At 43.5% G+C, this 26431-nt stretch overlaps 2 protein-coding genes across 6 annotated transcripts in view; both read left to right on the forward strand.

Moving 5' to 3' along the window:
- The window catches only part of PIK3R3 (phosphoinositide-3-kinase regulatory subunit 3), a 252695-nt gene that overhangs the window by 140991 nt on the left and 85273 nt on the right, over positions 1-26431 (forward strand). The window lies entirely within an intron of this gene.
- LOC148685054 (uncharacterized) lies at positions 3392-7178 on the forward strand. The gene has a single exon (XM_088674096.1). It carries the CDS (start codon positions 6177-6179, stop codon positions 7176-7178), a length of 1002 nt encoding a protein of 333 aa, XP_088530222.1. The 5' UTR covers positions 3392-6176.

Genomic DNA, 26431 nt, shown 5'->3' on the forward strand with positions numbered 1-26431 from the left:
TTGAATTGTGCTCGGAAACATACTGGGAGCCAATGTAGATCTTTCAAGACCGGTATTATATGGTCTCGGTGGCCGCTCCCAGTCACCAGTCTAGCTGCCACATTCTGGATCAGTTGTAGTTTCCGGGTCACCTTCAAAGGTAGCCCCACATAGAGCGCATTGCAGTAGTCCAAGCAGGAGATAACTAGAGCATGCACCACTCTGGCGAGACAGTCTGCAGGCAGGTAGGGTGATGTGTGAACCAGGTCAGTGTCTTACCGCATCCCTTGCTTCAAGAGTTAGAAAGTACCCACAGTGAAACATTTCCAACATTCCTAAGGAAGGAGCTTTGTTGATAATATACCCTCACCACCCATCCAAGACAGATTAAACTTTAGCATTTGTCAACAAGAAGCAAAAGTCTTCTGATGACACATCATCCTTGCAAGAGAACTTACTGAGTCAAAATTGTATTTGATTTGGCAGAATGGGCAAATTATCAGTGGGCAAATGACATCCCCCAGTCATTTGTCTGATTAGTCAGCCTATTCCTCAGAAGCACCTCTCGGACGAACTTGTCTATAATGTGATTCAAGGCACAGGAGGTAAAAATTGGTCCTCGGCTCAGCACTGGCTAGCTGGAAAGTGGCCAGTTTAGGTCAGCATATTTTAAGAATGCAAGCAAACTGGAAAGGATTCAGTAGGGAGCAACTAAAATGATACAGGGTTTGCAATACACATACAGGGAAAGGCTGAAGCAACCGGGTAATGTATATTTAGCCATCAAGCGTGGGTCTTAAACCTTAAGACATCAGATCAAACATTTTGGGTGTGTTTGGGGTTTCTTTCCCCCCTTTCATTTTCTAACTTGGGCTTGTGTAGGAGTGGGAAAGCAGTTTACCTTGACCAGGAAGAAAGGTTATATGAAAGTCAGAAGCTTACATGTTTCTTCTCACCAGTCTTCTGTAGCATGGAATCCACTTCTGATGGCAGTCAGCAGGGGTGGTGAACCTGTGGCACACATGAACCCACAGTAAGCCCCCTTTAGCAAAGGGAGAAGGACGGTTGACAAGTCAAGTAGCAGTCACTTCCCAATAAGCAAGTAAATGCTGCATTGGCTATCAGCTGCAACAACGGAGCTTCCAAGGCCAGACACAGCATTGTGACGTACTTAGGCATACTTTCTTTCAGTCAAGCTCTATGATCAAAAGTAAAGCCTGCCAGAAGAAAGGCAGCTTTGGGTGAGGCAGTGTTGTGCGTAGAGAGAGTGCAGGCAGGCCTAGGTCTTGGCATCCTCTTCTAGAGTGGTCACATGCATTACCAAAAACAAAAAACAAAAAGAGGAAAGGTTACTGTAAAAAGAGGACACTGGTTTACATTATATTTGCATATGCTGATTTATACATGTAGGTGCAAATTTAGAAGCAATTGCTATCTTTGAAATATAAATACAGAACATATCACCGCAGTGGGGAAGATTGTGACCAGCTGACCTGTGTGCCTGCTGAGTCTGCATTTCAAGGTCCTTCCTGCTGACCCATCTTATGGTTCATTTAAACTTGGACTGGACAGCCTTTCAAATAGTGGTCTACCTTCCCTAAAGCAGGCCACATGGACACCCTATTCTCTTCCCTCCTGCTGCTTTTCCACTTTTAAATCACAGGTCCAGTTTGTGTGTTTTTTCATGGGATTTACACAAGTCCACATTTTCTAAGTGAAGTTCTGCTTCTGTAACTCATCTTTCTATCAGCGGGCAGCATTTAAGTTGAAATGTTCTGCTGTCCCAGAGCTGTTTTCATTTCCTGACCTTCTCCAGTTGTTTCTGCTTTTTAGCAATTCCAGGAACTGGCAAAGAATTTTGGTGCAAAACCTCTTTGCCCCAAAAGGTGTTTTTCAAACAGAAATCCACTTTCCAAAACATCCAAGAGAAGGGGAATATTTCCATTTCATGTCCTTTGAAAGAGAACCATTCCTCACATTATGAACGTCAGGCTCTGAAACAGAGTGAAAAACAGTCCTGCCAGCTCTCCCTTTTCATGCCTTCCCAGCTGGCGGACGATCGGACCAGCCCAGCTGTGTCCTGTTCCCACTTTGTTCCTACTGCAAGAGTTTTGGAAACATTCGACACAGCAGAGGATTGGGAATTGAGAACACGCCGCATGCCTGTAGCACAGTTGACTCTGTGGAAGAGAATTTGCTGGTTATAAAATTCCCTTAGTAGTTCCTTCTGCAAAAAAACAAAAAAACAAAATGGGCCTAGTTTTGCTAAACAACAAAAGAAGGACAGGCAAGGCCAGCTCCAGGTTTTGGGGTCCTTTGGACCCTCAGACTGCCATTTAAATCCAAACCCCAACTCTGGCAGTGCTCTAGAGCAGTGGTCCTCAACCTTGGGCCTCCAGATGTTTTGAGACTACAATTCCCATCATCCCTGACTACTGGTCCTGCTAGCTAGGGATCATGGGAGTTGTAGGCCAAAAACATCTGGAGGCCCAAGGTTGAGGACCACTGCTCTAGAGCACCAGATGCAGCGTCGTTCCGTGCTATAGTGAGAAAGTAAAATGGAGGCTCACAGAGCCAACTACCCTATGTGGAAGGCATGGGGAAGGTGACAGTGCTGATGGCATGGTGTGGGGCACAGTAGCTGCCCTAGGATGCTGACCTTCAGCCTACACTGAGAATAGGCCTGTTTCTGAGTTGTATTCCTTAAGGAGGCAGGTGGCGGTTCAAACAACAGAACGCTCTTCCTTGCAAATAATGATCCATTCTTTTTATTATGTTAGGGCTGTGAGCTCCATTGCTTGTGCGGCCAAAAAGGTGTGGCCCAGGGCCTTTATTCTGCCAGAACTCACAGGAACTCAGTTCCAGCACCTCTCTGGTAGGTGCCATTGCCATTATAAGAGAACAAGGGAGGCGTTCATGGTGAGTTCTGGCACCTCTTTTTCTAGAAAAATAGCACTGGCGTTGCCCATTTACTGTTCTGGGAGTTCTCCCATCACCACCACCCCCTCGAGCCAGTTTTGGGGGTGTGCAAGGCCTACCACTTGTGCAATGGGCCTTGCACGGGGCTTTCACTGACATGACTTATTAGGTGAATCCTACCCATAAAGGCTAAGTCTCAGGGGCTCTTTGAAGCAGAATATGAACAACCATGTCGCTGTGAAATCAGTATCTTCACTGCCTTTTCTTAATCTGGGATGCAAGAAGAGCGCTCTGAAACATACCAGTGCTCCAGGCATACAGCGAGTATAGCTTTCTTAATCTGCTCAGTGTCAAATTCTCTTCTCCGAAACCCTCACCAAGCTGCAATTTGCCGGATAGGCTACAATTCTGCTGAACATTCCAATCAGCTGTGGAAACTGTGAGTGGCGTGTGCTATGCCAGCTACAGGGTGCCAAGGTACTCATTCATGGGTTCGATCCCTTTTGGCAAAGCCCACACAAGCTTGGACTTAAAGCAGCAGAACTAGATCAAAACAGGAAATGTTCACAAAATCTCATGTCAGAATTTCCAGAAATTCAGGTGACGTGCACTATTTCACTTCACCTGAACAAAGGAATCAGAAGAAGAAGCCGGATATAAATGATATAAACATATTTTTTACATGTGTGTCTTAATCATAAATTTCTGTGAGTTCCAAAAAAAAATATTCTAAGCAAGTACAGTTTCACTGTTGTGAAAATGTAAGAGGCATCAATGGCTGCAGAAGGGGACTTAGTGCATGAATCACAGACATCAAATTTCAGTTGCATTAATGCATATTTGTACCATAAAGGACCATGTTTTTTTGTCATTCCTTCCTTGCAAATTCATACAGCTTCAAGGCTTCAAGTAATATTAAATTGACATGTTTCCTGTATATTTTAAATGCATAGGTCTCACTTGTGCCTAGTTGAGCTTACTCCCAGGTTAGGATTGATTCCTAGGATTGATTAACTTAGGCCTGTAGCCACTGGACAAAGGGGACTGTGGAAAGCAGTGTGAACTGCTTTCATTTTAGTGATGATTTTACTCTTATAGGTAAAATAGTAAGAAAAAGCACAGTCAGAGTTTTCCTAACTTCTCAGTACAAAAAAAAAGACAAAATCTGTTTCCACTTATTAATGTTCTTTCCCAATGGCAAAATCACTGAGATAACGAAAATGGATTTTTAAATGTTATGGAATCATTTTTATTCTATTAATAATAATTCAGTTGTGTTAGAATTGTTTGATTTTGCAATCCTATCCTTCCCTACGTCAAGCTCTACTAAAGACGTATTTAGGAGCAGACATGTTTACCATTGCATTGTAAGTTAACTATATAGTGAATTCTTAATGAGTTCCTGGAGTTCATCTCCTACACAGCAGGAGACATCTCAAAGCCTCTTTCCAAATTTTCACATTTTGCATTTGCCACTTGTGGGGAAGGAGGATTATTTAACACCCATTTGCACTATTGTGCAATAGTATTTGCTGAAAATATAGGGTGTATGTGATATCAAATGAACCCACCACAAGAAATGTGAATTTTGGTTGCTAGAAAGGAAGGGCAAACTACAGCAGTTTCAAGGACTGGAAAATAAGCAGGAAGAGTGCACTAAAGAGCAAGGGAAATAGCAGCTCTTTAGGACCCTGGGGGTTCCTGTAGCCTGACATTCAAACACTCATCAAACATAATTCAGACTTTACTCATTGGCTTAAAACACTGAAAAGCATGAGCAGCCAGACTGGCACATCTTCCAGAAATGGCTTCAAAAAGTTGGCTTCCGGCGAGCTGCGGACACGGAAGGGAGCGCGAAGTGACTGCTTTGCGTCACTTCGGATGAGACCGGGGGATTTACCGGGTTCTGCAGGGCTTAACAGACCCGAGATCCAAGGGGAGTTACCTTGGAGAAATAGGCTACCCAGCGGCGTCCTTAAACCACTCTCCCCTCTTTCGGGACCCAAATAGTGGTCTCAGGAGGGGATTGAGTGGTGGACGCGAGGGGGGAAGTATCGCCAACCGCGTCTCACGCAGCCTCAGGCTCCCGTGACAAGCAGCCTGCCTCCAGGGATATTTATCTGCAGTCCTGGTAGGCATTTTAACGTCTTGAATGAAGAGATAGAAGAAGGAGTTTGCCGGGCTCCAGAGGGGTGTAAACTTACTTTCAAGGACTCTTCTATCTGTTTGGAGTTAATATGGCGCTCGACTAGAGGTTGCAAGAAAACGCCGACTAGAATTGGCAACCGGCGGACATCTCACTTACCGGCCGAGGAGGAACGTAACATTAGCCCAACGAAAGAGTGACTGTAGAATCTCCTCCCCCCAGAGAAAGGCGGGGGGAAGAGAAAGTAAACCTATTCCTGGAAACTCAAGGCAGATTCGTCTTCAAAAGCCTCGGGGTTTAGAGTGGAAAATAACAACGAAGAAATACAGCTACTCTCTCCATAGACTGGAAGCCAGCGAAACAACTAGGTGCGTGTGAGACTAAAACATCTAAATTTAATTTAAGGCTATAAGGTTATTTCTCTTGGCCAGTTTAAGCTGAATTTCGTAAAGTTTAACTTGGCAAAAAACAACAAAAAACAAAAACAACAAAGTAACAACGGGAAACCCCCACTGGAGTGATTTCCGCCTCAGCCGCTCCCATTTCGCAGACCGGAGGGGGAGAAACCTTAGAGGTACGGACTTAAAAACCAGAAACCAAGCTATAGCTAAGACTTTGAATTAAGTGCACGTTACCTAACAACCCCCTTGGGTCTGTACAGACTGCCCAACCTCTAAATTGATTTTTATGACTTAACTGGGTGCCTTGGGACCCCCACCTCGCCTTGACCCATTTCTCTCAGAGTTAAATGGAAGACGCTTGAACCCTAGTGCTGCGAAAGAGGACAACTGGGAACATTTAAAAGGAGAGATTGTGTGTTCTTCCCTACAACACGGAACTACCTACTGTTGATGAAAAGGCGTCCCCGCCAAAAGTGAGATATTTAACTTGCTTAAAATATTAACGGTATTTTCTGGGAGCAGATAGGGGAAAATGGACTTATGCCTCTAAGGGGCTTTGTTGGACATTTTTGCTTACCCTCTAAGGGGCTTTGTTGGATAAATAACGACTGTTCCCTAGGCTAATCAAAGGGAGGAGAAGAGTAGTGTTTCTGTGTTCCCCCCTTAGGAAAGTAATTTGGGAAGGATAGGAGTGAGAGACATAAAAGAGGGGACTAATCGAAGACAAGAAAATGGGGGAAAAAAGAGGTACGAAATCGATAGCAACCCCTTCAGATAGACGCCCCTCCAGACAGGAGGATGGCAAAGATTGGGAAGGACTCCTAAGTGAGATCAAAAAAGAAATTAGACAAAGTGAGCAAAATATCGAGAAAAAATTAGTAGACATACAGAATTCAATTGATCAAAAATTTGAGAAGGTGGTGGGGGAGCTAACTCAAGAAATTAAAGAGGTGGTTGGGAAAACTAAGGGCCTGGAAGAGGGTGCCAAAAAGGTGCAGAGAGACGTGAAAGACGTTAAAAAAGAAACTGAAAGTTTAAGGGAGGAGATAAACAAATTAAAGAAGGAGAAAGAGGAAATGCTGGATAATATGGCCCTGATGGAATTTCGACAGAGACAACAGAATCTGAAATTTAGGGGCCTGCCGGAAGAGCAGGGAGAGAATATTAAAGAGAAACTCTCGGTGGAGCTAGCAAAGTGGATGGGCATAGACAAAGGAGAGATCGAGACCGCAATTATGAATGCGTTCAGAATTAAGGTGAAACCGATAAAACCAAGGGCAAAAAAGGTACCTGGGGATTGTTTAGTTATTTTTAATTCTATGTACATAAGAAACGAAATTCTAAAACTAAGCTATTCAAACAAGTTCATAATTGACGGGAAGGAAATAGTCATATTTAAAGAAGTGCCCACAAGAGTGCTTCGCAAAAGGGAAAAATTCCGGGAGTTTATTAAGGTGTTAAGAAAAAATGATATAGGTTTCAGATGGGAAATTCCGGATGGAATAACTTTCCATTTCAAGGGCATGAGATTCACGTTTAAAAATCAAGGTGATATTGACAAATTTGGTCGAAGGTATGGGCAGATTCTAGGAATGGAAAAATATGAAGAAGAGGGAGCGGTAGGAGGGGAGGAGAAGGAGGAGGAATCACCAGAAGAGGGGGGAGAGAAAAGTAATGAAGAAGGAGAAGGTGAAAATTCAGATATAGATATTGATAAGGAGGAACGTACATAAAGGATTTGAGTTTATTGTACTTCCATAAAAACAAATAAAAGGTATTTAATAGAAATATAAACCATGGCTTTGAAAATTAAATCTTGGAACGTGAATGGACTAAATAGTAAAAGTAAGAGAAACAAATTTGAATATGTATTAACAAAAGAAAAATTAGATTTGATTTGTTTACAGGAAACTCATATTACGAAAAAACACGAAAGGATCCTGGTGAACAAAAAATTGGGCCAAGAATTTGCTACCCTAAGTGATGAAAAGAAAAGAGGTGTGGTTTTCTTTATCAAAGAAAAATTTAAACCGGAATTGGTTTTTAAAGATGAGGAGGGCAGGGTAATTGCAGTCCGAATTATGGTGCAAGGTGAAAAACTACTGATAGTAGGCATTTACGCACCAAATCAGAGGAAAGCCACCTTTTACAAAAAATTGGAGAAAAGATTAATGGAGTTTATAGAGGAAAAAATGCTCCTAATGGGAGACTTTAATGGGGTGGTTAACCCACTGATGGATAGAACAGGGGCGAGGAAAATTAACACGGACAGCAAGTTACCGAAGTCCTTCTTCAATATGATAGAAAGGCTTGACCTAATAGATAGCTGGAGATATAAAAATCCCACCTCTAAGCACTACACATTCTTCTCAGAGCCCAATCAGAGCTCTGGAAGGATAGATTATATATGGGTATCAAGGGAGTTGGGGCCTAAAATATATAAAACAGATATTTCACCAAGGACCCTCTCGGACCATAACGCGACATACTTAGAATTGCGGGATGAACAACCTTCTTCTTTTCGCTGGAAAATGAATGAGGGATTATTTTTTGACCAGGAAATTGTGGATGAGGCCCGAAAAACATTTAAGGAGTATTTGGAATTAAATTTAAAAGGGGGCTCAGAACTGAATTGGATTTGGGATGCGGGGAAAGCGTTTATGAGGGGTTTCCTAATAAAACAGAACAGTATTAAAAAGAAGGAGAAGGAAAAGCAGATAGGACAAATAATGAAAGCTCTGGAGGAGAGTGAAAGACAGCTTGGAAAGAATCCGACAGACAAGGGATTAAGACAAAAAATAAATATGCTAAAAGCAGAGTATTCAATGTTGGTTGCCTTGGACATAGAGTGGAAACTAAGATGGCTAAAACAAAAGAACTTCGAACATGCAAATAAGTGTGGTAAGCTTTTAGCCTGGCAACTTAAAAAAAGGCAAAAACAAAACCATATAAACCAGATCGAAAGAGATGGCAGAGTGATAAGAAACCCAAAAGATATAAGAACTGTATTCCAAAATTTTTACAAGGAGCTTTATCAGAAAGGGAGGGAAGAAGGAGAGGAAATAGAAAAATTCTTAGAAAATTGTGGAGTGGGGAAAATAAATGAAGAACAGGTCAACATACTAAATGCCCAAGTTACAATAGAGGAGGTACAGGAGGGAATTAGAAAAATGAAAATGGGAAAGGCGCCAGGCCCAGATGGGCTGACGGCCAAGTACTACAAGGAACTACAAGAACAAATCATACCGATATTAACGAGATTAATGAACTATATCCTGGAGGGAGGACAGATTCCGAAGTCATGGGAGGAAGCTCTCATTACCTTAATACCGAAAGAAAATTCAGACCTGCTGGACGTAAAAAATTATAGACCTATTTCCCTTTTGAACTTAGATTACAAATTATTTGCAGACATTATGGGAACTAGGCTCAAAAAAGTCCTATCGGAAATAATACATAACGACCAGGCAGGTTTTTTGCCAGGACGTCAGATGAGAAACAACGTAAGAAATGTGGTTGACATCATCGAATTGCTGGAGTGGAGAATAGATAAAAAAGCAGTATTGATCTTTGTCGACGCCGAAAAGGCGTTCGACAATATATCATGGGAATTCATGAAAAGACTAATAGAAAAGAAAGGCATGGGTCAAAGATTTAGAAGATGTATTGAGGCAATTTATGCAAGACAAAGGGCCAAACTAATAATAAACAACAACTTATCAGAAGAGCTAAATATTTCTAAAGGAACAAGGCAGGGGTGCCCTTTATCACCCCTGCTATTTATCTTGGTTTTGGAAGTCCTTCTAGACAAAATTAGAGAAAATAAAGAGATAAAAGGGATACAGGTTGGTCGCAAGGAGTATAAACAGAAGGCTTTCGCCGACGACCTAGTTCTAACATTAGAAGATCCTGAAACTAGCATACATGAATTAATGAAAGAAATGAATAAATTTGGAACCCTAGCAGGATTCAGGCTAAATAAGAAAAAGACCAAAATGATTATTAAAAATATGACAAAAAGGGAGAGGGAAGAATTGCAAGAGAAGTACGGGATCGAAGCGGTAAAGCGGGTAAAATATCTTGGAATTTGGCTGTCGGAAAGGAATATAAACTTATATAATGATAACTACACTAAAATCTGGAATGATATAAAAAAAGACATCGAAACATGGAAAACATTATATCTGTCACTGTGGGGGAGGATAGCCGCAGTGAAAATGAACATACTTCCTAGACTGCTATTCCTGTTTCAGATGATACCAGTAATAAAGGGTGTTGGTATATTTGAGGAGTGGAGGAAGGAAATTTCAAGATATATATGGCAGAAGAAAACACCACGGATTAGGTTCAAGATACTAACTGATAAGAGGGAGAGGGGTGGCTTTGCGTTGCCAGATTTCAAATTATATTATGAGGCCTCCTGCATGGTATGGCTAAAAGAGTGGATTTCATTAAAAGACCCTGACCTTTTGGATCTAGAAGGATTTAATAACAGATTTACCTGGCATAGTTATTTGTGGCAGGATAAGGTTAAATCGCATAGAGGTTTCCTATCACATGTGATTAGGAAACCATTATACGAAGTTTGGGCCAGAAACAAAAATTTATTAGAAAGAAAAACTCCAAGGTGGCTGTCACCAACAGAAATCTTGACAATAAAAAGAACAAACATGGAGCAGAACTGGTTAAGGTATGAGGACATTCTTGTTGAATCTAAAGAGGGCTGGAAAATTAAATCATATGAACAACTGAAAGAAGAAGGTATAGGATGGCTCCAGTATTACCAGATTCAGGACCTGTTCAAAAATGATAATAAAAATCACGGATTCGAGACAACTAAATCTAAATTCCAATTAGAAATTGTGGAGGGTAAGAACAAACTGTTAACAAAAATGTATGACCTCCTTCTGGATTGGAATACAAAGGATGAAATCACTAAAGAGTGCATGATCAAATGGGCAATAGATCTAGGCCACAACATAAATATTGACCAATGGCAAAATTTATGGAAAAACCAGATTAAATTCACGGCCTGCACTCTTTTGAAGGAAAACATCATGAAAATGATGTTTAGATGGCATTTAACGCCTGTTAAATTAGCCAAAATTAATAAAACCAAAAACAGAAATTGCTGGAAGTGTTCTACTAAAGAGGGAGACTATTACCATCTATGGTGGCTTTGTGACAAGGTCAAAGTTTATTGGGAGCAAATATATAATGAATTGAAAAGATTATTAAGATACACTTTCCCTAAAAAACCGGAGGAGATGTTACTAGGTATACTGAGTAGGAATATAAAAAAAGAGGATCAAAACCTTTTCATGTATGCCACCACTGCCGCGAGAGTTATTCTGGCTAAGAGGTGGAGATCAACTGAACTACCGACTATAGAGGACTGGAGAGAGAAAATGTCAGAATACATGCAGCTGGCTAGGCTAACGGGGAGAATAAGAGATCAGAAGGAACAGAAGTTCCAAAAGGAATGGATTAAATTTACAAAATATTTAAAGGAGTATGGTAAAACTTAAGACGCCAGTTGGTTCTCATCACAAAATGCAACAAGTTAGAGCAACCCAAGTCAGAAATTTATGTTTAAATCGCAAGGTAATTTATGACGGGAATAATGTTAAAGAGCGCAAAACCGATTAAAAGGAAAAATAAGACCAAAAGATAGAGAGGTGGAAGTCGATTATAGGGAAAACAGAAGAGGACAGATTATAAATGGGAAAAGGAATTGAAACAAACAAAACACGCAACGAAGTGGATGAATTTGTAATAATTTTCAGTTTATTTAAAAATAATAAGATATATTTTGGAATTTTTATATTTGTATACTTGTAAAAACTCACATCCGTTTCTAGCTGTATCGCATGTTTGGTGGTGCATGTTCCTTTCCGATTTTGGTTGCTGAATGTATGGGAAATGTATGTATGTTGTACATATGTATAGAAAACGCAATAAAAAGAATTAAAAAAAACAAAAAACAAAAAGTTGGCTGCACATTTTGCTTCATAACTTTACTTCCTGGAGATCTGGAGACTTACTTTTAAAAAGCAGAAAAAGTTCAGAGTCTGCAAGCCTGGTCTCTTGTGTAATCGTTCCAACTGCCCTATTATAATCTGGCCATGTCTTCTACCAACCCTGTCATTCAGCCCCTTTTCTTGTGATCTGAGCTCACAGGCACCTATTTTCCCCATTTATCAGCCTTACAGGAACATGGTGGTGGTAGTGGTTAATTTACATACATTCACTGCTAGCTGGAGGTGGAAATGCCAGCAGCTATCCTTCCTTTCGGTTTCATTGTGGAGGCAGTAGTTGTGCTTGATGCAGAAGTCAAAGTCGTGATGTTGATTCAAGCTGACATTGCTAGAACTGTACATCAAAACACCCACCTGCACTGGAGATTTATCATGTCCTTGTAAGCGTCAGTTTACTGTTTAAGGGAATGTACAGGTTGAGCAGGCCTTATATGGACACAGAAGGAATTGCATATGGGCAAATGATACTAGTCTCAGAGCAATAGTAGTTCTGACTCTCAATTCAAAAGAAGCTCTTTCCCAGGTAGATCCAAATTGCTCCCACTGGTTTTGAACCCTTTGTCCTGGCAGATTAGTGTGTCTCACACATCCAGTCATGGTTATATATCCAGCCATCTATAATTAGAGAACAATGAGCATAATATAGTTTGTGGACTAGATCCTACAAATTTAGTTAAGTTGGTCCCCTGGTTTCATAGGGTTCTGGAGTGTGAGCCCACCATACTATGCGATACCTAAGCTGAGACCATTTTATTGGAAAGCTGATTGTAGGATACCTCTGAGCATGTTTGGAGTGCCTATACCTCTCCACTGAGTCACTACAACTAGTTCCCCCATACCTGGAATGAGGGTCCAGTGATTAAGCCAACAGTAGTGAGATAACTGTATGATAAACTACAGCACAAAGTAATCAGTTACCGAACTGAATGAGCAATAATTTCTACCTGCTCCCTAATCTATTACTCCCTGGGACTAATATGCCAGATAATTAAGCTTCCTTCAGTGATGACTTGTTTATTTGTTTTTTGTTTTTATGTACCATTTGTAAGAGAAATTACTCTCTTTTTCTTCCAAAAGTCAATGCCACCCTCAGAATCATGGCCATCTGTGGCACAGAATCAACCAGCAACAATTAGCATTGTGCTACATCAGCCTCAGCATCCTCACCACCTGTAATAGCAAGGTCTCACTTCCATTGGTGACAAGGTGCCACAACTCTGCTGACAATATTTTTCCCCCTCCCTGGTCTCAATCCTGAATCTTTTCTACCGAATCTTGACTGAGCCACTTCTTGTCATTCCCTTTGGGTGGCTCCCGAGGAGCGGCAAAAGGGAAGATGGCAGAGGTGAAATCAAGTAATCAAAGTTCCTAGGAACACAGGAAGTTTTATTGTACTGAGTCAAGTTCATCTATTCTAGCCCAATATCATCTACACTGCCTGGTAGTGGCTCTCCAGGGTTTTGTATAGAAGTGTCTCCCATGCCTCCCTGGAGATGTCAAAGATTAAATCTGGGGCCTTCTATACACAAGGAAAATGCCCTGCTAGTGAGATACAGCTCTTCATAGCCAAGCTGTGACATGTCATAGCCAAAGTGCAAGAACACAACTTTCCTCTTCCTGCCACACCACACACCTTGCAAAGGAATTCCAGGAGGTGTTGTTTGGTAGTGCCGGGCAGGTCAACTGGCTGGTTCCCACACTCAGTGACTGCATCACTCAGATGTTTGTCTGAATCCTTCTTTTACAGTCCTAGTAAAGAGCAACTATACACACCCCCACACACTCTTTAATGCACGGAACCGGTCCAGCCTTTGGGAGAGCCACTGTGATGTAGTGAGTAACCTTGTCTGACATCACTAGTATCTACACATTTTTGTACCAAAATGTTAACTGCATGTCCTTCAGTGTGTTCCACTATCGGGGTTTTGGCTGCAGCCAGCATCCATGTTAGCAGGTCATTTGAGCATGAATCACACACATAGCCTTTGCAGAGATTTAACAATGAAAATTGGGCGGGTCATTACAATATCATTTCTACATATACTGGAGATCTCCCTCTAAACGTTAATCCAAATATATAAATCAGCAGGCAATCCCAGTATAAACCAGAGGAAATGTACCTCTGGCCCACGCCAGTAATATGGCAAGTGTCCAGGTGTTATTTTAGAAATATGTATTGGTGTGTGATGCCATCTATGTGCTATTTTTAATTAGCATTCCCTTATATGTGTGGATACTGATTTATATATATGGATACTGGTTTATACTGTTATCAATGTTGAAGTAAGAGTCATCTGTCAGTTCAGTTGACTTTCGTGCATTGAACGGAAGGGAGGCACCATCTTGTTCTTCACTTCAGACATGAAAATGCATTTGTCAAAGTCTGGTGCTACTTGTCTGGTAGCAAAACTGCCCCCTTGCCCCCCCCCAATCCCTGTTGACCTGGTCTTCTCAAACAGTGTGCATGTTCTATTTGACGCTTGTTTTTCATTTGTGGCTCACTGTAATAAACGTTACAATGCCATTGCTCTCTCCTCTGTACATGTATGCTAATCCACGGTGCTGTGTGCTATATAGATTTTATCAACAATTCATGTTCGGGTTGACCTGCACTGCTTTCCCTTATCTTTGACTCTCAGGGGTGATGTATATGCCAAGCCAGCATTCACTTCATATTGGGCGGGTGGGGGGGTGGGGGGGGATGTCTGCTATGCTTGGAAGAATTTGCCTAGATATGCATCTGAAACTGAGCTGCTGCTGCCATTAAATAATGATTGTCTGCTCCCTCTAATTTCCTGCTCTTGTGAAAATGTAAAAAAGAAAAGAAAAATAATCTAAACATTGACAGTATGTCAGATTTATTTATTTATTTCCATATATATGTGTGTGTGTGTTTGTGTGATTCTAATCGTAGCTCTAAGCATCTGCATTCTTACAGTGGAGCAAAGTTTTGATTTCAGGATGATCCTATGGTCCCTCTGTGCTAATGTTGGCATAGCATAAATGTGGTCCTGTGTACTCTCAGCAGCAAATTCCATGCCACAACAACAGCTGTTGAAACAAAAGCTAGCACAGCACCCAGCCAACTCCACAGCCCTCCAGGGTGGTCCCAATTGGTGGTCTTCCAGGAGGTCCGTGGCACATATCTATCAACTACTGTATCTGGGACATCTCACATGAGAACACAGGGCCCAAAAACATGTGAGATCGCAGCCAGATGTGCATCTGTTGGGTGCCGTGCTCTCGTGCGGGTCACATAACTCACATGAGAGCACAGCCCAATTTTGCGCTGGGACATGTTGGAGGGTATGGTGGCACCATTCACAGAACAAAAACTACCACAGAGGTATCGACATTTTCAAAAGTAGGGGGTTCATGGCTTGGGTTTTGGAAAACAGTACTGTACTTAGCTAATTGGGAACCAATTTCCAAGCAAAGGGTCTGCTGGTTTCTCTTTAAGGTTTCCAGACTCAAAAGAGAGCAGGGCAATTAAAGGCACAGAAGTCCTGTCCTCTATTGAGTCTGGAAACCCTAACAATGTTTACTTTTTTCTTCTTCTTTGAATGCATGTGTGCGTAATATATATTTGGTGGAACGATATAATTTCATACGATGGTGACCCATCAGAACAGCAAATATTATTCACTGTCAAATCTCCTGGAGTGCCCACCTCCCTCACTCCTCTATCACTTTTTTGTTAGTTCAGTCTTCCTTATCTTACTCTTACCAGGTGATTCCCTGAATCCAATAAAATGTGATTGAATTGCTGTCTCAATGAAGTTGACACTTGCAACAGACCTCAAGGTTTCACAGCAGGTCCATGAGCATCCTTCAAATGAGTCAGCTACCCACTTGTCATATCCCCTGGCTGCCATTGGCTGAATTTCTCTGATGCCATAGGGAGTCATGTGCTGTGCTGTGGTAATGCGATACCTTTGATCAAAAGGCTTTCAAACAACCCTTTTCTGTTGCAGTTATTGATTGAATGAACTTAGACATTTGCCAGAAATGGAGATACTTCTCTAGCTTTTTGCAAGGGACAGTATGGCACGGTCAAAGGAAAGCAAAAGCCACAGCAGCTGTGGATATTGTATAAAGGTACTTGGTCCTCATTAGCTGACAAAGATGTAAACATGGCTAGCATACTTCCTCAACTGATAGCTGAATTTGCCACTTTTCTCGTGCTCTCTGCTATAGCCAAGCAGATTAAAGTGGGAAGGTCATGTAATGTCACAAAGCCTGTTGCCTACAAATTTCACTGGCCACCCCCTTGGTCTTTTTATGTGCTGGCAAAGTAAATATTCTTATCAGTTATTATTTTCTTCCCTCCTTCCTAACCAATCCTAGATTATTTGCCTTCTTTCTAAGATATCAAATTGACATCGCAGGTGGCAGCAAGACTAGATAAATCAGGCTGGAGTTTGTGTTCTGGGTCCAGTCTTGTTTTGAAATTAAACATGCTACAGTATAAGCAAAAAGGAAGTTAAGCCGCACTTTTCTAGCTGAGTTCCCTAATGAACAAAACAACAAAGTCTTCCTTTTCTCTCTCCCCCACCCCCATGACTCTTTTCCCAGGACGTTGCATATACCCCATCAAATATTCTTTGCTTAGAACAAAACTCTTTGCTGTTAGAAGATGTTATAAATCTATTTGGCTCCATCAAAGGCAAGCCTGGTGTCCTCCAAGGCCCACCTTGACTTTATTAAGTTTGAACTGCTCCAGGGCATGTTGCTGAAACCTTTCATGTGCCCCCAGTATGAATAGCTCCCTGGTATATTTTTAATTAAAATGACGTGGCTACAGAATATACCATCTTGTTTGAAAAGGCTTGTATTGGAGAGGCAAAACCAATACATTCATCTACTGATACAGACATTGATTTCTTCAGACGGAGAAAACGGACATCAAACGCATCAGGTATTGGAAAAGAAAAGAACTTGTGGCGATTTTGCATAGCAGCGTTGGCTAGAAACAGGGGAGTAAAAACACTCAGAAAAGCATTTGAGAAACAAACCATTTGGATTAAGTCATCTGTCACCGGCTTTAAGAGACTTGGGCAATGTACACACTAGCAGCTTAAAACACAGCGAGGTCAAACCCACCCACCCCCGCCTTCCCATGCTGCATTTCAGGTCACATTTGCACATATTGTTGGTAATATTGAGTATGCACAGCTCCAAACACCAGCAGTGGGAGTGCACTGGTGCCAGAGTGTAAGTGGCCTTGGAACCTGCCATCTTGGAAGAAGGTAGTGCCTTTGTAATCCTTTAACTGGACACTTCCTAGAATTCTTTCTTAAACTGACCATTGTTCCTACTCCTGCCCACTAACTGTCTGCTTCAAGCCCAACTTCCTGGTACGCAGAAACCCTGCTAATATGCAGCAACAAAGACTAATGCAGACCACTATACCCAAAATCAGTGCCACACTAATTCTGTTACCAGAATCAAAGCAGGAAGGGAAATCCAGACTCCATGCTATAATGTAGGTGCTCAAGCTGACAGGCATTGATTAAGGGCTAAACTAGGCATGGCATTAATTGCATGAATGCAATCAAAATACTTTTCTAAAAAAATAAAAAAAGGTATAGCAGCTGTAGGCGAGTCCTAACAGCAAGAGCTCAGAGAGTGCAGAGGAAGAGCTTAACCCTTTCCTCCCCCACCATAGTCTGGGAAAATTGCCACCCCTGCTGCTGTTTGCAAGTCTGAACGGGATGATCACAGCGGAGAAGGAGAGCTAATGTCTCCCTCTCCGTTTCCTGTAGTCCTGATGCTGCTTGAACTCGTTCTTTGCTGCTATTAGGAATTTTTTTAAGCTTTCCTGTTAATTGTACTCACATTTAGTTTAGCTGGAAGTGTAACACATTCCAGCCATTCATATAATCAGAGAGTGGTGTATTTATCAGCCTTCTGATGCACTCTGTCAGACATATTCTGACAATCTGGCATGAGCCTGTGCTGATTCTATCAAGTTCATTATCCTGGAGTTTTGTCACAATGGCCAATGCAGATCAGAAGATTTCTAAAGCTCAGTGAGGTCAAACATTTCAAATGGTCTTTCTCAAAAAAAAAAAAAGTCATGGGGCTCATTAGTTTTTAAACTAAACCATGTTGCTGCCTCCAAAACTGAAGCAACTTCAGAAACGTCCTGCTATGAGGTACAAAGACCTGTTGTCAGGAAGAAGAAGAAGAAGAAGAAAGTGGGAAGCGCTGCTGTGTACACACAGGCACCTTAAAAGACGCTCTTTGTAGGCACCTGAAGGAGTTTGGATCCCAGCCATTGTGTGGAATTACTTGTATCAGAGGACTAAAAGCCTGTTATCACGGAGAGGCTGAAAAGCAGAGCTGAGCAAAAATGCCCCCCCATTTTGCAACCACATTTGTAGGCAGCCTAATGGGAGAGTAAGCAATTTAGGGGGATTGAAATTGGGAGGTGGGGGACTCAGTGTTGTCCTCATACCCCCCCCCTTGAGCTCTTCACGGCAACTACCAGCTGATACCTTAATTCCTACATTACTCTGCCAGGGAATTCTTGTTGGGGAGGCAGTGGCCCATAGCTCGATGGGGTGGGCAGCACGAGGGCAGAGGTGAGTTTTGCCCACACCAGAGTTCACTTCTACAGGGAACTTTGGACTCTGTGCTACTGAAAAGTCCATGACTGAACTCCACTGTTTGGGATATGGAGTGGCTAGTGGCTTGAGAAGACTTCTGCTTTCTCATACTGGATATGCCAAAAATTGAGTCATTTGGATTCATTTTACTGATCACATTTCTTATTTTGCACACATCCCTGGCATGGCACACCTTAGTTGCTGTTGTCTAGTGCACTTTTATTTCTTTTATGAGAGCTAGCCCAGCAGCTAAAACAATGCAGAACTTACAGAGACTCCCCCTGGCAGTGGCATATTGTGTGTGTGTGCAGGGCAGTCTCGAGCAGGTCGGGCGCCCTGGCGCTGAGGGGCGGAGATCGCTCTGGCGCCCTCGCCCTCATAGGGCGCAGCATGGTTTCCGCGTGCGCCCTGCCTACCGGCCCGGCGCCCTGACGCACCGCGCCACCAGGGCTCTACCTAGAGCCGGCCCTGTGTGTGAGAGAGAGAGAGAGACCATGGCCCCAGGTGCAGAATTATGAGGATACGCAACCCCCACGACAGGATGATGATGATAATGATTCCTTGCTGTTCTGTACTCTGGCTGTGACAACCTGCCTCTTGCTTTGGTCCATCTTCCTTCCATTGCTGAACAGCATCCCTGCCTCTCTTGGGAGCCTGTGAACTGATCCACTCAGTTGTAATAGTAGTGCGTTCCTTTTGTCTTCTATTCAGGCACCACCTAACTGAGAGATGCCAGAGGGCACACTTACCTGGAAATCATCACTATCTTTACATTGCTACGTTAACTAATCTTATTGGACTTAAATATTTCTATGCCACTCATCCAGCATTCAATTCACTGTACAAGGTTTAAAAGTACCATAGAATCATAGAATCATAGAGTTGGAAGAGACCACAAGGGCCATCCAGTCCAACCCCCTGCCAAGCAGGAAACACCATCAAAGCATTCCTGACAGATGGCTGTCAAGCCTCTGCTTAAAGACCTCCAAAGGAGGAGACTCCACCACACTCCTTGGTAGCAAATTCCACTGCCGAACAGCTCTTACTGTCAGGAAATTCTTCCTAATGTTTAGGTGGAATCTTCTTTCTTGAAGTTTGAATCCATTGCTCCGTGTCCACTTCTCTGGAGCAGCAGAAAACAATCTTTCTCCCTCCTCCATATGACATCCTTTCATATATTTGAACATGGCTATCATATCACCCCTTAACCTTCTCTTCTCCAGGCTAAACATACCCAGCTCCCTAAGCCGTTCCTTTATTTCACAGTTCCACTGTGAAATAAAACCATAAAACAAAACAGCAATGGCTCTTCACCAACCCAGTCACCAGGACCAACTGCTTTAGGCACCAGTTGTTTCTGGCCACCTACATTTTTGCTCCCTTATTATAGGAGATCTGGCTTTAGAGGCACCCATGATTTACCTCCTTGGTTAATTGACCGAAGCAGTGGTTCACATGTTAAGATGAATGCCTTGCAACTCTGGCTATGCCTGGAGTGCAGTTAATCATGCCTCTACTTGGGTTGAAGCAGCAGCAATGGGAATAGAACACGTGGCTCTTGCTTAAACAGAATGGTGTGTGGCACCTATAAGTTGATGCTGTTCCTCAGTATTCCCCAATGTGCCAACCCTGAATCCGAAACTGTAGAGCAGATGAAGCCTGGGCTGGTGCATGGCACAATGCAGATTGCACGTTACCTGCACATTAGAGCATACCAGATCCACAAATCTGTAAGGGACAGACATGGAAAATCACCTGCTGCATACTGCAGAGAGCATTAGTGCATATATAGCTCACCAAGCTTCTGTTGACATTGTTCAGAAACTTATACATTATCCACATAAGAAAGGAGTGGTGAAATCAGGATGGCTCCCCTTGTGGTGAGCCACTGAACTGCATGTGGCTCAGTGGAGTACCCTCAGGCCCTGAACTGACTCTGCCCACCCAGGTTGGCAATTGGATCTCCCTGAACAGGAAAGCGCAGTCCTTTCTGTGCCAGTTGAGTCTTGCTTGAACCTATTTCTGAGCTCTGGTGTGTTCATATATTGTCCTTTGGTTCTGACCTCTGGCTTGCACCTCAATCGTGTCTTCTGTGTCCTCCAGTTCTGACTTGCTCTTCAGTCTTGACACCTGGCTTAGCTCCGTGATACTGCTTACTGATTTTGTCCTTTGCTTCTGACTTGTGGCTCATCCCATAGTTCCTGGCCTCCAGCTCACCTCACACAGCTGCCCACAACCCGGCGCTGACACACGGAGATTGGTGTCTGAATGGAATCCATGGAAGCAGGGACAATAATTAGAGCTGCTTTTTAATTTACTTATTTTTTAAAAGGAGGAAATCAGAGAGAACTAGGGGCAGCGAACAAGCTGCTGAGGCCTTGGGCAACACATGGGAGCATTTTCTTTATGAGACATATGAATGCTAAAGGCAACGATAATGAATGTGCTGCACTGGAATTGATTACATGGAGCAGTAAGTGCTGTGCGCTTAGCTCATCTCAGCGCTGGATTACAGCCTAAAGAGGCCACATCTATTTAGCTTGCTGCTTAATAGTTTATGCAAATGGATGATGGTGTATGTGTGGAGACAGAGCGGGGAGTTGTGGGGAGGCGGGTGGAGAGAATTTCAGCCTCACCATATCCAGATTGCAGTTGCTTACATTCTATTCTCTTTCAATGAATTCAGTGCAGGTCTCAGGTTACAAGATTGTAGAATGTAGGAAGGCAGGAAGAGCAAGGCGGTGACGTGGCAGATACAGGATGTCTGCCACTGCAGAGCAGGAACCAGATTGTGGGTGGAATAGAGCCCCATTCTCTTAATGGCAGGAGTCTTGGAGGCATGGGGTGGCTTGATCAATGCCATGGTGTGTAGCTGATAACTGGCTAGTAGCTCCTCACACAGGTAAAGGTAAAGGGACCCCTGACCATTAGGTCCAGTCGCGAACGACTCTGAGGTTGCGGCGCTCATCTCACTTTACTGCTCAAGGGAGCCGGCGTACAGCTTCCGGGTCATGTGGCCAGCATGAGTAAGCAGCTTCTGGCAAACCAGAGCAGTGCACGGAAACGCTATTTACCTTCCCGCCGGAGCGGTACCTATTTATCTACTTGCACTTTGACGTACTTTCAAACTGCTAGGTTGGCAGGAGCTGGAACCGAGCAACAGGAGCTCGCCCTGCCGCGAGGATTCGAACTGCCAACCTTCAGATCGGCAAGCCCTAGGCTGTGGTTTAGATCACAGCGCCACCCACATCCCTTCCTCACACAGGTACATTCCATTAATATCATTAGCAAGTGGCTGGAGGTATTACTGGGGTGAGTCATCAACTGTGCATCACCTACCACCATGCTTCCAGCATCCTCGTCCACTGCCTTTGGTCACAAAATATACCCCCTGGTCTTATTGGCCATTGCTGTCAGAAACAGAATATGGTTACTTGTAACAGTGTTGTTCTATGCATCTATGCATTTCTATGTGTCCCCAGCTGGCTATGAATTCTTTGCACAAACTGGTCTGAGCATGAGACACATTCAGAGAACTCAGATTCAGAGGGGCCTATTGCAATACAGTATATCTTGATGAATAGATGATGATAGATAGATGATAGATAGATAGATCTGAATATCTATCATCTATCTATCATCTACCTACCTACCTACCTACTATCTATCAAACATGGCTTTTAAGGCTCATTTTGCAACTCTATCTGAGTTTATGTGCCGCTATTTAGGTGTGACTATTTGCCCCTACCAGGGACGCAGGTGGCGCTGTGGGTTAAACCACAGAGCCTAGGGCTTGCTGATCAGAAGGTCAGCGGTTCGAATCCCTGCGACGGGGGTGAGCTCCCATTGCTCGGTCCCAGCTCCTGCCAACCTAGCAGTTCGAAACCATGTCAAAGTGCAAGTAGATAAATAGGGACCGCTACAGCGGGAAGGTAAACGGCATTTCCGTGTGCTGCTCTGGTTCGCCAGAAGCGGCTTTGTCATGCTGGCCACATGACCTGGAAGCTATATGCCAGCTCCCTCGGCCAATAATGCGAGATAAGTGCGCAACCCCAGAGTCAGTCACGACTGGACCTAATGGTCAGGGGTCCCTTTACCTTTACCTATTTGCCCCTAGCATAGTTAAGATGTTGGTTGACAAATATCTCGTATTTTGACTATTCCTAAGACCAGGCACCCCCAAACTGCGGCCCTCCAGATGTTTTGGCCTACAACTCCCATGATCCCTAGCTAACAGGACAAGTGGTCAGGGATGATGGGAATTGTAGTCCAAAACATCTGGAGGGCCGAAGTTTGGGGATGCCTGCCTAAGACCATCGCAGGTGTCTCTTACTTCAGAGCACTTCACTTCCATAAGTATACAGACCACAGCAGCCCCTCATCTCCTCTGTTGTACCTTAACTGTCCCCTACCCAATGGCCTCTGTCCATCCCTGTCATGCCTGGCTATTGTAGGCTGCAAGAACTCTCAGCAGGCTCTGTATGATTTCTGTGTTCTGCACAGTGCCTAGCACAACACTGATACAAGATGTTAATGAGGAGAAGTATAGTGAAAGCCCTAGCAGACTTCAAGTCTCCTCTATGTTTTACATTTTGATTAGTCAATCAGAAGGCCTCACTGTTGTGAAGATACTGTGCCATTGTGGATTGCCAAATATATGCATACACACCCAGATGGCTGCTCTTGTGATTTTATTGCAATCATGTGAGGCCCAAATCACAAGCTCTGCAATGAAATGGTGAAGCTGTGTGCTAGTATTGTTAGGCAGCTGCTGCCCTCACACTGTCTTGCATTACCTTCCTCATGCTCTGCTCCTCTTCTCCTTCTGCCCAACCAACTCATGATCTAAGTGCAAGCATAGGTTATTACTATCGTTTTACAAACAGGCCTTGGGAGCCACAGAATAGAATTATCAGTGACTGATTGAAAATATATATATTGTATCTCACATAGGTGTTCTCTATCACCATCATGTTTGCTGCGAATATGAAGCTATTCGTGCTCCGTTGTCCACCCTTATGGAAAATACAACATTTCCTAGTGCTAGAGACCTTGTCCAGTTTTGGCTAAAGTCAATGGAACTTTCCACTGAGAGTGCAGTGATGACATCATCAAACCTTCGGAGGCAGCATTTGTCAAATGCACTCCCTGAAGCACAAACAAAAACATGCATGCTACAGCAGTCTTCCTACAACCTGGTGTCCACCGGATGTTCTGGAATACAAATCCCATCACCCCCAGACAGCATGGCTAGTGGTCAGAGATGATAGCAGTTGTAGTCCTAAATATCTGTAGGGCTCCAGGTTGAGGGAAACTGGGTTAGAATGTTGGGTATACACCCAGAAAACAACGAGATTTGTGGTGGTGTGATATTGGAAGCATCATCTACTTACTTTAGAATTCCAAAGAGAGTTAAGTGTGAACATTCTCTCAAGAGTTTTGCCATATGGACATGGTCTAAGGCAGACATACATTATAATTGTTATGCAATATTTTCACAAACTTCCCAGAAAAACATATTTGTGTCTTTCAGAGGTGGCTCTATCACAAATTTGATTGTAAGAAGCTCAGGTTCAATTCATTGCTCGTGCAAGAAGCTCACTGAATGACCTTGGGTAAATCATTCCTTAGACTAACCTTCATTGCAGGATTGTTAATTGTTAGTCTAATTTCAATGGACTAACCCACATTGCAGGATTGATAAAATGAGGTCCACATGTGAGCCACCTAGGGGCAGAATATGATACAAACTACATAGGCAGACAGCTGGGAAACTACTTCCCCTGAACTGCAGGGAAACAGAGCATTTCCCCCCAGTGTCTCCCAAGTATGACTGGCAGAGACCCCAGTCTCAAATCCTGAAGTGCTGCTGCCAGTCAGCATGGACAGCTTTGCTAGATGGTCTGACTTGGTATATACATATAATTCTAGGGCTGGAAGGAACCTTGAGGATCATCTAATCCAACCCCATGCAATGCAGGAATATGCAGCTGTCCCATATACGGATTGAACCTGCAACCTTGGTGCTATCAGCATCACACTCTAACCACCTGAGCTACATCTAAGGCAACTTCCTATGCTCCTATCAAATAAATGGAGCAAACTCTGCACGAAGCCCTATTGGGAATGCATGCATTTTCTTTAGTGATTAGCACAGTAATCTCAACTGCTACTTAAAATAAAATGACCAGGGCAGTTCATCAGAATAAAAAGGTGCAGCCTTGCCTTGTATGCAGGCTTTGTCCAGAGGAAATAAGCTCCTGTAACAGAGAAGAGGAATCTCACGTTACTTTCTTGAGGGATTGCTTCTGCAGCTTGTGTACAGTATTTTGCATCTGACTGTAAATGCTGCGTAGTGAAGAGGTGTGGGGACGGGTCCATCCACTAGATTTAGCTAATGTTCAGAAATTCAGGCTCCCAATCTTTTATCCTTGCCCGAAGGAGAATCTTAGAAGCAAGCTAGCAGCAGCTCCTGCACAGAGGGGGAGGGGGAGGGGGAAGAAAATGGCTGTGTTTAGTTAAGGACAAATTGTTCTCCTGGCATTTTTTTTTCTCCCATTGAATTTCAATCAGGCTCATCGGAGGGAGAGAGGTACTTTGGGTCAGTATGCAACAATAAAGATGAATGCCTGCAAAGATGGATTTGTGCAGCACGCCCTTTGCTTTCCTGAGTGCCAACAGGGAAGCAGCCAGGAGCACAGACGCCTCATTAAGGGAGTTTTGCACAAGGCCAGGAGGGGAGGTCGCATTGCAGTTGAAGATGACATCACTGAGTTGGCAGCAACCAGGGTAGCGCTCCATTGCCGGCATTCGCAGTGAAAGAGATGGGCAGCTTTATTCCCCACGGTGTATCGGAGCTAATGGAGCGAGAGCATAGCTGAAACCTATTCCTCTGATAAGAATGAACGGCGCAATCCCCATCAATAAAGAGAAGACAGCATTCTTGGAATGGAGTCAAGAGAAATCGTCATCCTCAACCCAGAGAAGGGGGGGGGGGGGAGAGAGAGAAGATCAGTGCATTCTCAAGGTTGAAATTAAGTAAGGAGAAAATAAATACGCTTGCCTTGTCCCTGAATAAAGGGCTCCCACCAGAATTGCTTCGCACTCACCCTTCAGCACCCAGGCTTGCATTCGGATCCTGTGGATTACTCCAAAACAAATCCAAAGCATGGATAGGAGACCCATGTTGCTACTGTGAGATTTGTCAGACAAGAAATGGGCTAAAAGCAAGTTTCACACTGAAGCCGCAGCCTTTCTGCTTGGCTGGTATGTGCAGGACCAGCTCTACCATTAGGCAACTGCCTCAGGTATCCAATGCTGTAGGGGGAGCAGTGACAGCAGCCTCCTAGCTTTTCCATTACCTTGAAGAACAAAGCTGTGTGTTACATGACCAGTCCTGATTCTCCTATATTACCCTGCACCCTCAGGTGCAATGGACGTTACTGTGCTGTTGCCAGTATTGAACTAAGATTCATCTGCTAATCAGACCAGTTAAGACAGCGTTTCTCAACCACTGTTCCGTGGCACACTAGTGTGCTGCGAGACGCTGGCTGGTGTGCCGCGACGTGCGGCGACGAGAAGGGCGATTTGCATTGTCACGTGCCTGGTGACCGCCAATAAACAACACTGACCCACCGGAAAGCAATATTTCTCCTCCTCTTTCCCAAAGCTCAGTGCAAACGAACCTGGCGGCCTCCAATACACAGCGCTGACCCACCGGAAAGCAATATTTGGCAAGTGTTTCTTACAGTCATAATTATAATATAGGGTGGCACAGAGTTAATTTTTTTAACTTTTTAATGGTGGTGTGCCTCGTGATTTTTTTCACGGAACAAGTGTGCCGTGGCCCAAAAAAGGTTGAGAAACACTGAGTTAAGATTCATCTGCTAATCAGACCATGGGGACAAGGGAGTGTGTCTGTGTCTCTGGGAGTATGTTTGTTCACTACTTTTAAGGTGAACATTGCAACACTGCAATCTGGATCTGTCTCTGAAAAGTATGGTGCTCTGGAATCACCCCCTTACAAGCAAAATGCCTCCCTTTGGCCTTTTAAAGCTAGGTGGGATATAGCAGTGAAGCACATATGCAGCTCAGTGGAAGTGTACTGATTTGCATGCAAGATATTCTAGGATTGACCCCTGGCGTCTCCAGTTAGGACTGGAAAAGATTATCATCTGAAACCCTGGAGAACTGATGTCAGCACATGCAGACCAGGGACATAGGGACATAAGAAGAGCCTGCTGGATCAGGCCAGTGGCCAACCTGTTCCAGCACCCTGTTGTCGCAGTCGCCAACCAGATGCCTTTGGGTAACCTGCAAGGAAGATTTGAGCACAAA

Source organism: Zootoca vivipara, chromosome 7 (genome assembly GCF_965207765.1).
Source record: "Zootoca vivipara chromosome 7, rZooViv2.hap1.1, whole genome shotgun sequence".
NCBI classification, from domain to species: domain Eukaryota; kingdom Metazoa; phylum Chordata; class Lepidosauria; order Squamata; family Lacertidae; genus Zootoca; species Zootoca vivipara.